The following is a 20684-nucleotide window of genomic DNA, read 5'->3' on the forward strand; positions in this document are numbered from 1 at the left end:
TTTGGAACGTTCAGGAGTACTGTCCAAAGTAGACTGGAGCGAGTGGGCTACACCCATCGTTCCTGTAATGAAGAGGTCGTTGAGTAATACGCCTGGGGAACCAAAGAAGGTTCGCATCTGTGGGGACTTTAAGGTGACGGTGAACCCAGTCCTTCACGCTGTACAATATCCGCTTCCACGGATTGAAGATATTTACGCCCCGCTATCTGGAGGGAAATGCTTCACTAAGATTGATCTGGCCCAGGTGTACCTGCAAATGGAGGTAGAAGAAGCCTCGAAACAGTACCTCACGATCAACACTCATAAAGGTCTCTACCAATACAACCGGCTGGTGTTCGGGGTAGAATCAGCTCTGGCTATTTGGCAAAGGGCAATGGAACAAGTCCTGCAAGGGATTCCAGGGACCCAGTGTTATTTGGACGACATCCTGGTCACGGGCGAAAATGACAGTGATCACCTTGCCAACCTGGAGCAGGTGCTCACTAGATTGAAGGAATATGGGCTCCGAGCTAATCGCCACAAATGCGAGTTTTTCCAGAAGCCGATCTCTTATTGTGGCCACGTTATTGATGAAGAGGGGTTACATAAGTGATTGAGGCAGTAGTCAAGGCTCCAGCACCGGAAAATGTGTCACAACTGAGGTCGTTCCTCGGGCTGGTGAACTACTACCATAAGTTCTTGCCGAATTTGTCTACAGTACTACACCCACTGAACACCCTACTGCAAACGGGGGTACCATGGAAGTGGAGTGACAAATGTAAACGAGCTTTCCAGAAGAGCAAAGCATTGATCACATCAAAAGAGGTGTTGGCTCATTTCAACCCAGCACTACCAATTCGGTTGGCGTGTGATGCATCACCCTATAGCATTGGAAGCTGATGAATCAACTGACGACAGGGTGTTAGAATCGCCTCCGCACCAAGAGCGAGACACTCGGGAAAGGCGTTATCCAGAAAGAATCAGGAAGCCTCCCCAAAGACTGAATTTATAAATAGACTATTTTCAGTTAATGTTGCATGTTAAAAGTGTTAATTGTAATTAGTTTGATATTTAATTGTTAAATGAGTGTTATGGTACTGTTAATCTAAAAGGGGAGGAATTGTAATGTATGTATTAAGGGGGAGAACTACTTTTTACAGCTCCTGTATCCTGTAGTACCAGCAGTTTTGAACCCTCATTCAGTAAACACCTGTTGATCGTTCCCTGCAGTCTTTTGTGTGATTATTGAAGGACAAACATTAAGATACCCGGATCTAACACTTTACCCTTAAAATCACACAAACAGATAATTCATTTATGGGATTGTATTTATTATCAGCCACATCCGATAAATGAATTAAAAAAAATTAAAAGTTACTCTTTTTCAATGATTGTTCTCTAAAATTAATCAGTGAATAATCCAGAATGTCTTTGTGAATATTAACATCCACATTTTGGCCTTCGTTAAGTTTCATACCCTCACTCACTAATTTAGAAAGATGCACCTAGGCATTAGTGCATACTATAGTAGATTACCCTGCAAGCTCAATGACTAGGAAAGTGAGTTAACTACTTGACCGGAGCATCTCCGGGTTATCTGAGGGTGAATTATTCTCTTTGTGAATAGCATGCCTCTGTGAGCCATCAAGAGACATTAATGGCCGTCAGTTTTTTAATTCATTCATGGGATGTGAGCATTTATTGCCCATCCCTAATTGCCCTCGAGGGGGTGGTGGTGAGCCACCTTCTTGAATCGCTGCAGTCCGTGTGGTGAAGGTGCTCCCATAGTGCTGTTGGGGAGGGAGTTCCAGGATTTTGACCCAGCGATGATGAAGGAACGACGATATATTTCCAAGTCAGGATGGTGGGGAACTTGGAGGTGGTGGTGCTCCCATGCACCTGCTGCCCTTGTTCTTGTAGAGGGCATGGGTTTGGGAGGTGCTGTCAAAGAAGCCTTGGCGAGTTGCTGCAGGGATCGGTGCTAGGACCCCAGCTATTCACAATATATATTAATGATCTAGACGAGGGAACTAGATGTAATATCTCCAAGTTTGCAGATGACACAAAGCTGAGTGGGCGTGTGTGCTGTGAGGAGGATGCCGAGAAACTCCAGTATGATTTGGACAGGTTGGGTGATTGGGTAGATGTATGGCAGATGCAGTATAATGTGGATAAATGCGAGGTTATCCACTTTGGTGTCAAAAACAGGAAGGCAGATTTATTATTTGAACGGCAATAGATTGGGAGAAGGGGAAGTGCAACGAGACCTGGGTGTCCTTGTGCACCAGTCGCTGAAGGTAAGCATGCAGGTGCAGCAGACAGTTAAGAAGGCAAATGGTATGTTGGCCTTTGTAGCGAGAGGATTAGAGTGCAGGAACAAGGATGTCTTGCTGCAGTTGTACAGGGCCTTGGTGAGACCACACCTTGAGTATTGTGTGCAGTTTTGGTCGCCTTAGCTGAGGAAGGATGTTCTTGCCATGGAGGGAGTGCAGCGAAGATTCACCACACTGATACCTGGGATGGCAGGAATGACATATGAGGAGAGATTGGGTCGATTGGGCTTATACTCACTGGAGTTTAGAAGAATGAGAGGGGATCTCATTGAAACTTATAAAATTCTAACGGGACTAGATGCAGGAAGGATGCCCAGGTGGAGTGGGTCTCACTCCTGATCTTTCAGCCATGATCTCCTTGCCTTAGTCCTGATCTATTATCATCAATATTTCTAGGCAGTAACAAACCAAAAGTCTTCCTCATCACTCCCAAGGAATGTGCCCACTGGACGGCATTTTACTCCTTACCATTTCCCCCTCATGCTGGTTCAAGACCCTACTAGATGCAGGAAGGATGTTCCTGATGGCTGGAGAGTCCAGAACCAGGGGTCACAGTCTAAGGATAAGGGGTAAGCCATTTAGGACAGAGATGAGGAGGAATTTCTTCACCCAGAGAGTGGTGAACCTGTGGAATTCTCTACCACAGAAGGCAGTTGAGGCCAATTCATTAAATATATTCAAGAAGGAGTTAGATATATTAAGGCTAAAGGGATCAAGGGATATGGGGAGAAAGCAGGGACAGGGTACTGAATTTGGATGATCAGCCATGATCGCATTGAATGGCGGAGCAGGCTCGAGGGGCCGAATGGCCTACTCCCGCTCCTATACTCGATGTTTCTATGATGGTACACACTGCAGGCTAGCAGGCCCTTCCACCTCATCTAAGGAGGGTTGTGGGGAGAGCAGGTATACTAACTAACCTGAGAGAAAACAGACAACATTTCTTTTAAAGAATACCCCAGTTACAAAAATTATGCTCTTAAAATTGGATATCTGCTTTTATCATTATTGTGGAACTCCTATCTGTTGTAATCTGATAACTAAAAGCCAAAATGTTGGTCTTGCGTGCATGGTCCAGCAATAACTTGAGTATTAAAATGAACAGAAGTACAATATAAATAATATGAATTGAATTTTAATTTTGGACTACTTGAATTATGTCAGGCAGGGGCGATTGGTCCAAGGCAACATCTGACACACAGCTTTGTCTGGTGAGGGAAGGTGGACAATTAGACTGCAGATAATGGAGCTTCTGTTGTAGGAAACTTGTAGAATGACCCAATCGCTTTTGGGGTATTGGGTTGAACAACCTTTCTAAAGCAAAATCTGCAGATACTGGACATCTGAAACAAAAACAGAAAATGCTGGAAACATTCAGCTGCTCAGTCAGTACCTGTTCTCTCCACAGATTCTGACTGACCTCATCTCATTGAAACAAAATTCTGAGAGGGCTTGACAGGTCAATGTTGGCAGGATGTTTCCTGTGGCTGGGGAGTCTAGAACTAGGGGTCTCAGAATAAGGGGTCGGCCATTTAGGACTGAACTGGGAAATTTCTTCACCTTTGGAACCCTAGAGGGATGCTCAGTCGATGAGTATATTCAAGACAAAGAGCGATAGATTTTTGGATACTAAGGGAATCGAGGGATATGGGGATACTGCGGGATGGTGGAGTTGAGATAGAACAGTAGCATAGTGGTAATGTTACTGGACTAGTAATCTGGAGACTAGAGTTCAAATCCCACCACTTCGGTTATAAATCTGGAATAAAAAGCTAGTATCAGTAATGGTGACCATATAGCTACCGGATTGGCGTAAAAACCCATCTGGTTCACTAATGTCCTTTAGAGAAGGAAACCTGCCGTCCTTACCCGGTCTGACTCCAGACCCACAGCAATGTGGTTGACTCTGAAATAGCCTAGCAAGCCCCACAAGGGCAATTCGGGATGGGCAATAAATACTGGCCTTGCCAGCAATGCCCACATCCTGTGAATAAAATAAAAAATCAGCCATGATCTTATTGAATGGCGGAAACAGGCTCGGTGAGGTAATATGGCCTGCCGAGTGTTTCCAGCGTTGCCAGTTCACACAGTCACTAGGTGGAGCACTATGCACTAAAAGAAAGAGCTTGCTTTTATACGGTGCCTTCTGCAAACATTCCAGTGCACTTCACATTCAACAGAGTAGTTTCGACGTGCAGTTGGCATTAACGGAAGGCCGGCAGAGTCAGTAAACAACAACAACTTGTATTTATACAGCGCCTTTAACATAGTAAAACGTCCCAAGGCGCTTCAGAGGAGCGTAATCAAACAAAATTTTGACACCGAGCCACAAAAGGAGCTATTAGGGCAGATGACCTAATGCTTGGTCAAAGAGGTAGGTTTTAAGGAGCGTCTTAAAGGAAGAGAGAGAGGTAGCGAGCTTTAGGGAGGGAATTCATCATCGATTTGGATGAGGGAACCAAATGTAATGGGGCAGAAATTCGGATCGGGGTCTTGCCACGCGTGCAAGCCCCCGATCTGCACTTACCCAACGCGCCTGCCGTTCACCTCCAGGGACGCCTGGAATTCCTTTTTGAAAGAGAAGAATCCCGGGCAGCGTCTGACGTCACGCCGCCCAGGAGTGCAGCCAGCGCTGTGCAAGTGAGACACGCCCCTTGAGGTCTCAGTTTAATAGGACACGCCCCCAATGTTTCTCACAAGCTGCAAAGCATTTGTACATGGAGAGCAGCATTTCAAATAGGTTTTTGGTATTTTTATGAAGCTTTTGGTAACTTTTATAAACTTTTAAAAATGTTTACATTATTTTGAAGAATCTGAAGTAGTTTTAAACAGAATTAAAGCAATTTAAAGACTTTTAAAAGCCCTGAGGATTTTTTTCATTCCATTTATTTATTTAGCAACATCGTCGTCATACGTGTCTTCACACTGTTCCCTTTGGGGAACTGTATGAAGTGGTGGAAGGATTTATGGCCGTGATTAACGCTCCTTCCGTGACCGTAACCATCTTTGTACCAGACATTAGGGTGGTTAGTCCTATGGCGGGAGGGTTTTACGGGCTCCCACAAGCTATACAAGGAGGGGGGGCCACCCACACCCATGGACGCAAATATCCCACTGGATGTCAACCCAGAATTTAGAGCCGGAGCTCCGACTCCACTTGCCGGGACTGTCTGGAGCGGGGTTCGAAACCCTACCCCGTCTGGCCCAGCGGCAGGGATCCTACCGCTACGCCAAAGGCCCACTCCGATTAGTAACGTGAAATGGCTGGAATGAGCACAATTCACGGCATTAAAAGAACTCACAATTGAACTGTTGATGACCTCCGCAATCTCCTCAACGAGGTGGAGGCGCAGCGCCTGCTCATCATTGGTAATGAGAAGTCAAAGGCGCCGCAAAAAGGACAGATGATAGCTTGGTCTTTCAAGTGGCAGCATAGGGCTCCAGTCACGGGGAGGGAAAAGGCGCAGGAAACGTATGGGTGTCACCTTTTGCGCGGAGTGGGCCTTTTGCGTAGCGGTAAGCATCCCCGCCGCTGGGCCAGAAGGAGTAGGGTTTCGAACCCCGCTCCAGACAGTCCCGGCAAGTGGAGTCAGAGCTCCAACTATAAATTCTGGGTGGACATCCAGCGGGATACTTGCGTCCGCGGGTGTGGGTGGCCCCCCCCCCCCTCAGATGGGTTGTGGGAGCCTGTAAAACCCTCACGCCATAGGACTAACCACCCTAATGGCTGGTATGAAGATGGTTATGGTCACGGAAGGAGCGTTAACGTGGCCAGAAATCCTTCCACCACTTCATACAGTTCGTGTGAGGATACGTACGACGATGAGCTCTTGTGCAATGCACCTCCTTGGACCCTCAGTCGCAGATGCGAGAGGGCAAATCGTGCAATTGTTAAATTTTTCATTTTATTGACATGTAAAATGTTGGCCCAGTAATTCCGTTCCAAACGCGTGAGTACGGTCGGGGTACTCGCGCGTCTGGCCGGAGGAAATGCAGGTTTTCAGCATGCACAGCGCATGCGGGGAAAACCGGCATTTCCTGTCCTCTGAACGAAGGGGTTCAGAGGCAGAACGCGTGTGACTGCACAGGCAGCGCGTGCGCAGTAAAATTCGCCGGCTTCATTCATGCTTTCAGTGAGGTTAAGTCCTTTCAACTTACACATGAAAAAAGCATGAGTACAGTTGCTCCAGAGGCTGCGGAGGAAGATATATTTTATCGTGGAGCTTCTGAAAGGCAATATTTTTGTTTGGGAAAGGGAGGAAAGTTATTTTAAGAAATGCTGAGGTAAGTTTTAAAGTTTATTTTTGTTTTTTAAAACGGGTTTTCAGTACTGTAGGTAGAAGGAGCAATTGTGGCTATGTGAATTGAATTTGCTGTGTTTATTAAATGTGAAAATGACTCCAACATTTTTAAGAAAGAAACTTTTCATCAGTAATATATTTTAAGTAATTATGTATGTATGTCCGTATATATTCCTTTACGTATATGTATGTATGTATATATTCCTTTACTTGTGTATGAATGTATGTATTTAATTATGATTTTCCAATAAGTTACTTTCTCTGAAAGTCATAATTAAATACATACATTCATACACATAAGTAAAGGAATATATACATACATACATATACGCAAAGGAATATATACAGACATAATTACTTAGAAACTTTTCATCAGTAATATATTCTTTTAAGTAATTATGTCTGTATATATTCCTTTGCGTATATGTATGTATGTATATATTCCTTTACTTATGTGTATGAATGTATGTATTTAATTATGACTTTCAGAGAAAGTAACTTATTGGAAAATCATAATTAAATACATACATTCATACACAAGTAAAGGAATATATACATACATACATATACGTAAAGGAATATATACGGACATACATACATAATTACTTAAAATATATTACTGATGAAAAGTTTCTTTCTTAAAAATGTTGGAGTCATTTTCACATTTAATAAACACAGCAAATTCAATTCACATAGCCACAATTGCTCCTTCTACCTACAGTACTGAAAACCCGTTTTAAAAAACAAAAATAAACTTTAAAACTTACCTCAGCATTTCTTAAAATAACTTTCCTCCCTTTCCCAAACAAAAATATTGCCTTTCAGAAGCTCCACGATAAAATATATCTTCCTCCGCAGCCTCTGGAGCAACTTTACACATGCTTTTTTCATGTGTAAGTTGAAAGGACTTAACCTCACTGAATCCATGAATGAAATCGACGAAGTTCACTTTGCACGCGCTGCCTGTGCAGTCGCACACGCTGTGCCTCTGAACCCCTTCGTTCAGAGGACAGGAATTGCCGGTTTTCCCCGCATGCACTGTGCATGCTGAAAACCGGCATTTCCTCCGGCCAGACGCGTGAGTACCCCGACCGTACTCACGCTTTTGGAACGGAATTACTGGGCCATTGAATGGCAGAAACAGGCTCGGTGAGGTAATATGGCCTGCCGAGTGTTTCCAGCGTTGCCAGTTCACACAGTCACTAGGTGGAGCACTATGCACTAAAAAAAAGAGCTTGCTTTTATACGGTGCCTTCTGCAAACATTCCAGTGCACTTCACATTCAACAGAGTAGTTTCGACGTGCAGTTGGCATTAACGGAAGGCCGGCAGAGTCAGTAAACAACAACAACTTGTATTTATACAGCGCCTTTAACATAGTAAAACGTCCCAAGGCGCTTCAGAGGAGCGTAATCAAACAAAATTTTGACACCGAGCCACAAAAGGAGCTATTAAGGCAGATGACCTAATGCTTGGTCAAAGAGGTAGGTTTTAAGGAGCGTCTTAAAGGAGGAGAGAGAGGTAGCGAGCTTTAGGGAGGGAATTCATCATCGATTTGGATGAGGGAACCAAATGTAATATTTCCAAGTTTGCTGATGACACGAAACTAGGTGGGATTGTGAGTTGTGAGGAGGATGCAAAGAGGCTTCAAGGCAATTTAGACAAGTTGAGTGAGTGGGCAGATGCAGTATAACGTGGATAAATGTGAAGTTATCCACTTCGCTAGGAAAAACAGAAAGGTAGAGTATTATTTAAATGGTGATAGATTGGGAAATGTTGATGTACAAAGGGACCTGGGTGTCCTTGTACACCAGTCACTGAAAGCAAACATGCAGGTGCAGCAAGCAGTTAGGAAGGCCTTCATTGCAAGAGGATTTGAGTACAGGAGCAAGGATGTCTTACTACAGTTGTACAGGGCCTTGGTGAGACCACACCTGGAGTACTGTGTGCAGCTTTGGTCTCCTTACCTAAGAAAGGATATACTTGCCATAGAGGGAGTGCAGTGAAGGTTCACCAGACTGATTCCTGGGATGGCAGGACTGTCGTATGAGGAGAGATTGGGTCGACTAGGCCTGTATTCACTAGAGTTTAGAAGAATGAGAGAGGATCTCATTGAAACGTATAAAATTCTGACAGGGCTGGACAGACTGGATGCAGGGAGGATGTTTCCCCTGGCTGGGGGTCACAGTCTCAGGATACGGGGTAGGACATTTAGGACTGAGATGAGGAGAAATGTCTTCACTCAGAGAGTGGTGAACCTGTGGAATTCTCTACCACAGAAGGCTGTGGAGGCCAAGTCACTGAATATATTTAAGAAGGAGATAGATAGATTTCTAGACACAAAAGGCATCAAGGGGTATGGGGAGAGAGCGGGAATATGGTATTGAGATAAAGGCCCCGATTTTCGGCTTGTGTGGGGAATGGTCGGATTTCCCCGAATGTGGGGTTTCTGACACACAAAAAAGTGTTAGCCAGCCCCACGCAATTTTCCCTCAATTGGCCAATTAATTCCCAGCATGTGGGAAGCCTTGCTAATTGTCTAAATCGAGCCAGAAATCCCCACAGAATGATGTCATCATTCGTGGTGCTTTCAAGGTCCATAGCAAGCACTGCATCATCTGAAGGCTTCCAAATGAACCATACAGGATGGCAGAGGAGCCTGCAGCAGCTGTGGCCAGTGCCAGACCCCGAGCTGCCTTCAAATTCGACGACGCTTCACTGCAGGCATTATTGGATGGGGTTAGGGCACACAAGGAGGTCCTCTGCCCTAGGTCAGGGAGGAAGAGGCCTCCCACTGAGACCAATGCTGCATGGATGCAGGTGTCAGCAGATGCAAACTCGCTGGGAGTCACCAGAGGAACCTTGGCATTACATCTGTAACTCCTTCCTTTACTCCCCCACAGTACCATCCAGAGCCCCCGTCCTCACTCTGGCGGAGGAAGAGGCTGTGCAGCCAGACTCTTCAGAGGAAGCTCCAACCTCTGAGGGTGCAGCGTCAGCAGAAGTAAGCGCACCTAGCACCAGCGCAGACACTCACACCTCGGGGGGACCTTCGGGACATAGAGTAGTGTTGACACCTGGTGTTTCACAGCTGACAAGTGAGCCTCAGCAGATACTGGAGACAGGGACAGCAGTGGAGAGTCCTCGTTGGAGGGCGCAGGGCTCTGCCAGCTCAGCTCAGCTGCGCTGCATCTCGACCCTCTGCCTCTGGGTCCATCTGCAAGAGAAGAGGTGATGGATCTCCATGCACAGATGCAGGAGTCTCTGGCAGGTTTTGTCTCCAGGGTCGCTGCGAGTGTGGAGCGAATGGAGGAGTCCATAGTGACCATGAGCAGAGCCTTTGTGGAGTCATTGGTGCATGAACGCAGTACCATGGAAAGGTTGGCAACCTTTATGGAGGAGATAACTCGCCAGCATACGGAAAACATTGTGAGTGCTCATAAGAGAATGACATCTCTTGAGGAGCGTTGGCCATCTGTTGAACAGAGAAACCAGATCTTCATGGAAGTCCTTCTGAGTAGGACTGCCAGTGCAGAAACGGGTCCCACTGGCCCCCTAAAGCGCAGCAAGGTGCTCTCAAGCCACTTCCAAGCGCTGGCCCCTTCTGGCTTGTGCAGCTTCAGGTGAGTGAGCAGCAGCCTGGTGCTCCTGGTAATCATCCTGCTGTTCCTGGTTCTGCTGCTGCCACCTCTGCTGTTGGAGATCCTCTAATGCCAGGAAGGGAAGGTGCCAAAGGCCTCCCATGCTTCTAGCAGATGCCCCGGTTGAGGAGGTCCTGAGTTAGGGTGGTGAGAGGGGCTTCCCAGGAGCTCACGCTGAAGAAGTGTATGAGGCTCCAACTTTCTGCAGCTGCTCCTAAGGCTTCAAATAGTTCCCCCAAGCCTTGATCAACAAGGTCCTGCAGACTGCAAATGCTGCCTCTTTAAATCTCTTCAGCCCTCAGCGACCTGCTGCTGCAAGCAAGCAAGCCAGCTGTTTTCACGCCAGCTCTCATCGGCGGGGTTCCCCGCAGGCGGGTTTCAGGTGGGGAAAGCCCCAAAGTCGCAACGGCACGGGAAAATCGTCCTTAACAAGGTGATCATTGGTGATTAGTGTGCCGACGAGCAGTCCCGCCAGCGGCGGGCGGGACTGAAGCGGGGCGCGTGGAAACGGCGGTCCGAAAGTCGGACGGGGCAGGGAATCAGGCGGGGGGGGCCCCGACCCGCTTTTTCCGCGATTTTCGGACCACGGCCGCGTGAAAAGCTGCCCGAAAATCGGGGCCAAAGGATCAGCCGTGATCATATTGAAAGGCGGAGCAGGCTTGAAGGGCCGAGTGGCCGACTCCTCTTATTTTTCTATGTTTCCAGAGCTTAGGACCTTGGTGGCTGAAGGCATAGCCACCAATGGTTGAGTGATTAAAATCAGGGGTGCTCAAGAGGCAAGAATTAGAAGAGTGCAGAGATACCCGAGGGTTGATGGGCTGGAGGAGGTTACAGAGATAGGGAGGGGCGAGGCAATGGAGGGATTTGGACCAGAAATGCACCATCAGTGTGTCGATTGCAATTCAAAATTACTGGTGACTGTGGAGATGTCTACATCCCGTGCCATTCCAGTTGAAGGAAAAAAGTGTTCCAAAAAGCTCTAGAGGATTAAAAAAAAAAAAAAAATTCTGATGCATTCAAAAAATCTTGGTTATTGTAACTTTTATTAACATGCTTCATTTTTTTAAAGTATTTTTGTTAACCTAAATCTAGCTGTTGAGAATTGCTGTCAAATTAAACTGAAAATGCTTTTCTCCCACCAGAAACCCTGTAGTTTCATCAACAGAGATGGAGAGAAAGATGCAAGGTCGAAAGCTGATCCGGCTCTCCCAGTTGCTTTCAAAACTTGCAAATGAAAACCTGGAGGACACAGACTGGGTTACATTTGCGGTTGTCATTAGGAAAATTACACCACAGAGCTCTAACAATGTATGTACAATATATGAAGGTGATTCAGTGTTTTGGAGGTATTTCTAGCTTTTGTAATTTGCTTAACTATTATAAATCTGGATTGAGTCCCATTCACCCATCACCCCTGTGCTCGCTGACCTCCATTGGCTCCCGGTTAAGCAACGGCTCGATTTTAAAATTCTCACCCTTGTTTTCAAATCCCTCCATGGCCTCGCCCCTCTCTATCTCTGTAATCTCCTTCAGCCCTACAACCCTCCGCGATCTCTGCGCTCCTCTAATTCTGGCTTCTTGAGCATCCCCGATTTTAATCGCTCCACCATTGGCGGCCGTGCCTTCAGCTGCCTGAGCCCTAAGCTCTGGAATTCCCTCCCTAAACCGCTCCGCCTCTCTACTTCTCCTTCCTCCTTTAAGACGCTCCTTAAAACCTACCTCTTTCTCCGCCTTTTAAAGGCACTATATAAATACAACGTTGTTGTTGTATTCAAATCTTTATTGTTGTACGGAACTCCAAATCTAAGGTATTAAAATCTCGGAGTTAACTGGTTTCAGTCAGAGCTGCAGTAGAGCACTGCTGTTTGATTCAACACCCAGCATGAGGGGAGAATCAGCTGGGGTTATCACTTAATCGCTATCCAGCAACTCCTGCTGAAAGTGCACGCGTGTGGACAGTGCTTGAAGCCAGGACTGGGCTTGGCTGCAATTTATCCTGCCGTGGGACGGCTTGCAGCTGCCCACTCGGAAAGCTGGCATACGCAAAGGTCAAATAAAAACAGAAAATGCTGGAAACACTCATCAGGTCAGGCAGCATCTGTGGAGAGAGAAACAAGAGTTAACGTTTCACGTCGATGGCCCTTCATCAGAGCTGGAAGTTGAGCAGCTTTTCAGCAAGTACCAAGCCAGGGAAACTGGGAATAGGGGGGCAGGTAAATAACAAAAAGGAGAGGTCTGTGACAGGGCGGAGGGCAGGAGTGATTAAATGACAAAAGTGATGATGGTGCAAGGCAAAAATCAGGTGATTATAAGGCAAATATAATGGGCATTTGTCTGGGTATTGGAGGGCGAGTGCCACCCGTGAAAGTGTGCCCCAGTGCCTTCAGAATAGAAAGGGGAAAATTGGTAAAGGAAAAAGAACTGGGTTTTAAAAGGTACAGTTTTAAGCAGTTCTCAGTTTGGTGTAGTGTGGAACAGGGTAATAACTAGTTGTTCCACAACTTAGGAAGGTATTTACATCTTGTTTATGACCTTCTCGGTCATGAGTTACAAGTCCTTCCTCACTTAAAACCGTAGCAGTTTATAGCACAGCGCGAAGCCATTCAGCCTGTTATGTCTGTGCTAACACTTCGCAATCCAAAGTTATTCCTGCTGCCCCGCTCTCCCCATAGCTCTGTCATCCTCTGCTTCATATATTTATCGACTGTTTTTGTCATCTATTGTCAACAGGGACTTGAGGACATAATCTAGGCTGGGACCTCAGTGCAGTACTGAGGGAGTGCCGCACTGTCGGAGGTGCTGTCTTTCAGATGAGACGTTAAACGGGGGCCTCGTCTGCTCTCTCAAGTGAACGTAAAAGATCCCATGTCACTATTTTGAAGAAAAGCAGGGGAGTTCACCCTGGTGTCCTGGCCAATATTTATCACTCAACAAACATCACTAAAAACAGATTATCTGGTCATTATCACATTGCTGTTTGTGGGACCTTGCTGTGCACAAATTGGCTGCCATATTTCCTACATTACAACAGTGACTACACTTCAAAATTTTTCACTAGCTGTAAAGCACTTTGGGACATCCGATGGTCATGAAAAGCATGCAAGTCTCTCCATTTTCTTTTTTAACATTGAGCACTCCCAGGTCAGGTATAGTGCAGCCAGCAGCAGTGTCTTAGCCACAACCTTAGAATCACATCTTTACAAATAGTGTGAATGTTTCTACTTCCTACAACTGCAACCTCTCTGCTCTGTCCAGCTAAGATTGCCAATTGGTGCTGGTTTTGTAGTGTGTGCTCACGCCCAGGAGGAACTGAATTGAGGCTACCCAGGTGTATTTTACACACAGTCCAGAGGTGATGGGCCAGTATCGAAGCCACCGCACCAAAGAAAGAAAGACTTGCATTTCTATAGCACCTTTCACGATCACCGGACGTCCCAAAGTGTGTTACAGCCAAGTAAGTACTTTTTGAAGTGTAGTTACTGTTGTAATGTAGGAAACGCAGCAGCCAAATTGCGCACAGCAAGCTCCCACAAACAGCAATGTGGTAATGACCAGATAATCTGTTTTAGTGATGTTGATTGAGGAATAAATATTGGCCAGGACACCGGGGAGAACTCCCCTGCTCGTCTTCGAAATAGTGGCCATGGGATCTTTTACGTCCACCTGAGAGAGCAGACAGGGCCTCGGTTTAACGTCTCCTCTGAAAAACGGCACCTCCGACAGTGCAGCACTCCCTCAGTACTGCACTGGGAGTGTCAGCCTAGATTTTTGTGCTCAAGTCTGTGGAGTGGGACTTGAACCCACGACCTTCTGACTCAGGCAAGGGTGCTGAGCCATGGCTGACACCACCCAATGTACAATTGTTTTATTTGTAACTAACTTCCATACACCTGCAGTTACAATAAAGTTGAAATCGGATGTTTGTTGTTACAGGGTAAAACATTCAGTATATGGAATTTAAGTGATCTGCGTAGCGGCAACTTGTATTTGTCCCTCTTCCTCTTTGGGAATGTCCACAAAGAGTATTGGAAAACAGAGACAGGGACTGTTATTGGGCTACTGAATGCCAATCCGATGAAACCCAAGGATGGATCGAATGAGGTGGGTGAATAGAAATTTTCTCTGTAAAATATACTTGAAGTGCTAGGGAATTACGCCTTTTTACTATAGTTTTGATGTCTTTAAATCTGATTTCAAACACTTCATTGATGATCCGAGCTAGTTTGGAACATTTTCTTGTTTTTAAAAAAAAAAAAAAAAAAAATTAATGAATTAGATAAAACATTATCTTTTGGTATTTGTTGGAGAGATATCTAGCAGTGATGATAGTTATTCTAAAAGTAACACCAATGGAACTGTGAAGGGAGCTGCAGGCTTTTAGTTTCTAGAATTACAGGAAACTCGCGATTTACCGGCACCTAAATAACCGGAAATCTCTTAACTGGCAAAATTCAGGAGTAGGTTCAGGTAAGTTTTACTTCATATTAGTGGCCATTCCTGGATCTGTGGCTGTGTAACGGGGTTCCTGCACTTGTTGCTAAGCAACAGGGAAGCCTGGATTTGTTGCTGTGTATGGAGCTCTCGTAACTTTTACTATACCTCTCTGTAATCCAGTGCCGGATAAAAAAAGAGTTTCCTGTATTACCTTTTCTATCGTGACTGTAAGATCGCTTTGTTTGCTCACGCCATCAGGGAGCTTAGTAACATGGTAATTTGTGAGTAGCTCTGGTAATTTATGCAGCTCAAGTATATTTCAGTTCAATGTGCTTCAGTTACTTCACCAGTTGCCGTTTTATGATGCAGGTCTGTCTGTCTGTCGATCACCCACAGAAGATCCTGATCATGGGTGAAGCCCTGGACATGGGAACCTGCCGAGCTCGAAAGAAGAATGGAGAGCCCTGTACCCAGATAGTAAACTTGGTTAGTCCATTTTTAGCAAAAGAAAGTGGCTGGTCAATAAATTAAATTAATACCTAAATACACCGCCAGTTTTCATTTTGGAGTAGTTCCCCCTGGTCTGTATATCAAAGTGCCTTCCATTCAAATGGGCCTCTTGATATTAACAATATTTATGTAATCAGGAGTTGAGATAAACAAGAGGATCCTTTTATTTTGACTACATGAGCATACTGAACAGACCGACTGGTACATCCGCACATCCCCATCACTGGATAAATTTGACTGACGGGACATGGAATTGTTGAGTTATGTTTCTACATTTGTAAACCAAGGAAACCAGTGTGGTGGAGGGAGGAAGAAATTTGCAATGTTGCAGTGATGTAGTTACTCATTTTGTTTGATTTGAAGTTAACCAGAGAGGTGGAGGTTGTACTTTTGTGACAATATGGACTGCAGCTGGAACTGTTGATGCTATTATGACCCGTAATCTGCGGTCAGTAGCTTCCTCTACGTGAAATTGATTGTGGCACTGTCAAAAGGGGATCCCTAGGGTAGCGCAGTAGTGACGTCATCAAGCTGTCTAAGCAGCCAATCACTGAAGAATTCTCACAGACCGCAAACCAGGAAATAAAAAGCACTGATTATCTGTACTTTTTTTAAAAAATGTTACAGAGAATGAAATAAAGATTGGGAGATACACATGGGGTTAAGATAGAAGCTGAAATATCATAAACAAACTTTTTTTTTTAAATATAGTTTTTTTTAAATCTTCTAGAAAGTTTTTATCATAATGGAGAAATTTGGCATTCCACAAATATAAAATTAGTTTTTCAGGGCCAGAACGGTCGTTTACCAGTCAGTATGCTGTAAAAACCCTAGTTACACCTATTCCAACAAGGCTTAACATTTAGTGGGTTGTTTAACGGCGGAAAAGCTTATTTTCATCAGTTTCTCTGATTTCACTGATTGCTGGCTATGGGGGGAGGGGAGTGGTCCACAGCGCAGCCTGTGTTGCAGCAGTGAATGACTGACCGCAACTTCAGGATTTCCGCGTTCATCTGCGCATGTACTACATCCTAAAGTTGCAGTCCGTTTCAGAGGTGTAATGACAGCGAATGTTGACAATTTGCCACAAAATCCGAGCCGATGTGTTTTTGACTAGTCTCAAAATTGCCTGCCCACAGGTAAGAGCCAGCAAAAATATTATTCAACAAGACTGGGGATCTGAATACCGGTGGCATTGTTGAACCCTTAGTTTTATCTGATGTATTTATGTTTTTGAGCACTTAATAAATGTGTGCTTGTTTGTGTGGAAGCAAGATACCTATTCTAGTTGCCCACAGCTCTAATCAGGATTTTGAGAACAAAGATTGAGTGTTACAGTATAAGTAAAACTCAGTCCAGCTAATAGATTTGTAAATCTAGTTTAGTGCAAAAGAAGATATCTGCTATCGGATTGGATGAGATTGCACTATTATTGTCTCAATGATGCGATATCAAGTTTTCGCAGTACTAGCATCGCATCTCCTGTAGTGCAGTCAGTTATCACTGGCAGTACATTATGTATACAACACCTTCACTCACCACATAATAGCAAGGAAATTGAATATGCTAGGTTTAAAGCTAGAATTATAGTAATTCAGGAATAAATGTAATTTTGTAGTACTTTATCATTGCCTCTTTTGTAAATATGTTAGTCATATTTGACCCCAAGCTGACCTTCCAACCACATATCTGCGCCATCACTAAGATTTCCATCTCCGGAACATCGCCCGTCTCCGGCCCTGCCTCAGCTCATCTGCTGCTGAAACCCTCATCCATGCCTTTGTTACCTCTAGACTTGACTATTCCAACACACCCCTGACCGGCCTCCCATATTCTACCCTTTGTAAACATGCGGTCATCTAAAACTCTGCTGCCCGTGTCCTAACTCGCACCAAGTCCCGTTCACCCATCACCCCTGTGCTCACTGATCTACATTGGCTCCCGGTTAAGCAACGCCTCTGTTTTAAAATTCTCATCCATGTTTTCAAATCCCTCCAAGGCCTTCGTCCCTCCCTATCTCTGTAACCTCCTCCAGCCCTACAGCCCCCCGAGATCTCTGTGCTTCTCTAATTCGGCCCTCTTGAGCATCCCTGATTTTAATCGCTCAACTATTGGTTTCCGTGCCTTCAGCTGCCAAGACCCTAAGCTCTGGAAATCCCTCCCTAAACCTCTCTGCATCATTTTCCTCCTTTAAGAAAATCCTTAAAACCTACCTTTCTCCTGCCCTAACATCTCCTTATGTGGCTCGGTGTCAAATTTTGTTTTATAACGTTCCTGTGAAGCGCCTTGGGACGTTTTACTGCGTAAAGGCGCTATATAAATGCAAGTTATTATGCTATTGTAAAACATATAAACACATTATATTGGTGCTGTATGGGGCACATGGTTGAATATTTTCTGTGTTTATATTTGGCAAACAAACGTGCATTTTAATGAAATACTGATCTGTCCTAAAGCAAAACTTTTCACAGCTGTGCTTGTTGATTCATTTGAGCTGAAGAGGTTTTGATTTTTATTCCTGGTTCTCGGGTTGAATTGGTTCCGCTTTTTTAAATATAGGGTAGAGTGGAGGAAGAATTTGCATTTGCTGGAAGTAAGGTAATCTTAAGCAAGATATGAATGGAACTCATATTGGCCCAGTAATTCTGGGCCCAACGTGTAAGGACGGGGTACTCACGCGTGTGCCCGGAGGAATTGCCGGTTTTCAGCATGCACAGCGCATGCGCTGAAAACCGGCATTTCCTGTCCTCTGACCCAAGGGGTTAAGAGGCTGAACGCGTGCGCGGTATCGGGCAGTGCGTGCGACTTGGATTTCCTCTATTTTTAGAGAGTTGCGCGTGTGTAAAGGCCTCTGGTATTTACGCATTGAAAAACCACACGTAAGTACTTAGTTTTACAGGTAAGTGGTCTATTAATACAATTGAAAAAAAAATTTTCCACAGGTTTGTTATTTTTAAAGAATTTACAGTAAGGTAAGTTTAGTTTTAGCCCCGATTTTTTTTATATAAATTTTTTTTTCAAATTTTAAAATTATTGTTTAAAATAGTTTTTCAGAGTTCTTTATGGTTCATTTAAGTAGTGCAATGTTTTTAAAAATTTTCTTTCAGGTTTAAGTAGTGTTTTGGGGCCAGGAGTTTTCATGAGTTTGACAGCTCTTACTGTCAAACTCATGAATGAACTTTTGCAACCTCCCATTGGTTGCCCTGTGCTCACGTGATCCCAGCCGGCTCATCGCACTAAGTACGCCGCTGGGTCACGCACGCACCGCGCGGCAGGACCTCAAGCGGGCCAGTGAGAGGAAATGCAATGCGGGCCAGAATTAAAATGTCAGCGCGCCGGGTAAGTGAACATCGGGGGCTTGCACGCGCGGCAAGCTCCCGATCCTAATTTCAGGGCCATTAGCTTTTCCTATAATGAAAACATACAAAATTCTTACAGGGCTTTGCAGGGAGGATGTTTCCCCTGGCTGGGGAGTCTAGAACCAGGGGTCACAGTCTCAGGATAAGGGGTCGGCCATTTAGGACTGAGATGAGGAGGAATGTCTTCACTCGGAGGGTGGTGAATCTTTGGAATTCTCTACCCAGCGGGCTGTGGAGGCTCAGTCGTTGAGTATAATCAAGATGGAGATCGATAGATTTTTGAATATTAAGGGATATGGGGATAGTGCAGGAAAGTGGAGATGAGGTCGAAGATCAGCCATGATCTTATTGAATGGCAGAGCAGGCTCGAGGGGCCGAATGGCCGACTCCTGCTCCTAGTCCTTATGTTCTTATGAAAGTGGAAAACATATTGTAGAACCTACCCTATGCCAATGGATGTCGCTATTTCTTGTTAATTGTCAGAATTTACTGATTTCACAAGAAACACATTTTGAAGCAGACTTGGAACGAGGGATTTTATACAGGCAATGCTGGTTCCGAGTTTCTAATTGCAGATTTTTATCTCTGCTGTTTTAATTGGGGAGTTAGCTGATATTGAAATATGCTGAACTTGTACTTCACCTTTTGTACACTAATTTTCATTGTTCCTTCTTTGTTCTCAGATGGAGTGTGAATACTGTGAGTACCATGTCAAAGCCCAGTACAAAAAGCTTAGTGCCAAGCGAGCTGACTTGCAGTCCAGCTTCTCCGGACACGCTCCAAACAAAATGCATGGCAAAGGTGGCAGCCTGAAAGAGAGGCTGTGCCAGCAAGGATTCCACTATGGAGGAATGTCATCGGCGTCATATGCAGCCTCAGTGTAAGAAACTACTTGGGGCAGTATTGTTGATTATTAATTGAATATTTGTTTGAACTATGATTTATCTTTCCCTGGATAAATGATTAAACTAGATGTACTGCAGCTTGAGCTGTTCTTCATACACAAGTTGATTGGTCTGATACATGAAGTTGCAGTGTGTTGTGGGGCGAATACATTCCTACGAATATATGGAAAGGGTGAGAAAAGAGCATCAAGCCTGTCCCATCGAGATGTGGTACAACCATGTACACAATTGATTTCCCCCACCACCACCCAACCAGGCAGTGCCCGACAAAAAAGATGAGGAAAAGACACGCAATATCTCCTTGTGCAGCTCGGTGTCTCATTCTGTGTGATTACGCTCCTGTGACGTGCCTTGGGACGGTATACCACATTAAAGGCACGTTGTTGTTGCAGTCAATTCGGGAACAACTGGGAAATTCCTCTCTGACTTCCGCAGACAATTGGAAAGTCTCCACGTGGGGTTACAGGGTTACAGGGATAGGGTTACAGGGATAGGGTGGGATATGTGTTGGTGTTGTGGTTACGGGGATCGGATGGGATATGTGTCGGTGCAGGCTCGATGGGCCGAAATGGCCTCTATCTGCACTGTGGGGTTTCTGTGATTTCTGTGACACCACTGAACCCAATAAGTCCTCGTAATTGTCGCTAACTGACAGCTTACCCTCTATAACTGGAAATCTCCTCTTCAGTTAGAAAGCTGTCGCGTTTCCTTTACAAGAACTGTAGGCTATCCATATCCACTTCATATTGATGTAGTCTGCTCCAGAAGGCATTGACTCATGGTGGGAGGGGGGGGGGGCGGGGGGCAGTGGAATACTTAAGATAAATACTAACACTTTGCCTACAGATTTTAAATGTATGTCCACTATTTCTGCGATCTCAAATAACTTATCGAACTGGATCCAGTCCTTTCATTGCTTTAAAAACTCCGAATGAGCAAATGAGATAAATGACCGGTTGCTCTATTCTTGCAATCAAATGATGATGTACGCAAAGGTGATGTCAGGATTCTTTTCGTTGTGTGTTGTAGAACAGGAACATGCCCTGTACGTAATATGTGACTCAAGAGGTTCACTTCTCAAGTTTTTAAGTTTCTCTGTGACTATCCGGCTGAGGGAAGGTAAGCGTTGGGTTTCTTTCCTCGCCTGAGCTGAAGACGGTGACACATGATTCCACAGAAACATCGAAGATAGGAGCAGGAGTAGGCCATTCGGCCCTTCGAGC

At 45.0% G+C, this 20684-nt stretch overlaps 1 protein-coding gene across 1 annotated transcript in view; it reads left to right on the plus strand.

Annotated features, from left to right (window-relative positions):
* Positions 1-20684, plus strand: part of mcm10 (minichromosome maintenance 10 replication initiation factor) — a 109491-nt gene that overhangs the window by 18644 nt on the left and 70163 nt on the right. The window contains exons 7-10 of the mRNA XM_086010867.1: positions 11396-11561; positions 14187-14354; positions 15057-15173; positions 19240-19436. Of these exons, the coding sequence (XP_085866993.1) occupies positions 11396-11561; positions 14187-14354; positions 15057-15173; positions 19240-19436 (648 nt within the window). The remainder of the gene's footprint in view (positions 1-11395; positions 11562-14186; positions 14355-15056; positions 15174-19239; positions 19437-20684) is intronic.

The sequence above is a fragment of the Somniosus microcephalus genome, chromosome 17 (assembly GCF_052327205.1).
Source record: "Somniosus microcephalus isolate GS21.2 chromosome 17, FLI_Smic_1.0, whole genome shotgun sequence".
In the NCBI taxonomy this organism is placed as follows: domain Eukaryota; kingdom Metazoa; phylum Chordata; class Chondrichthyes; order Squaliformes; family Somniosidae; genus Somniosus; species Somniosus microcephalus.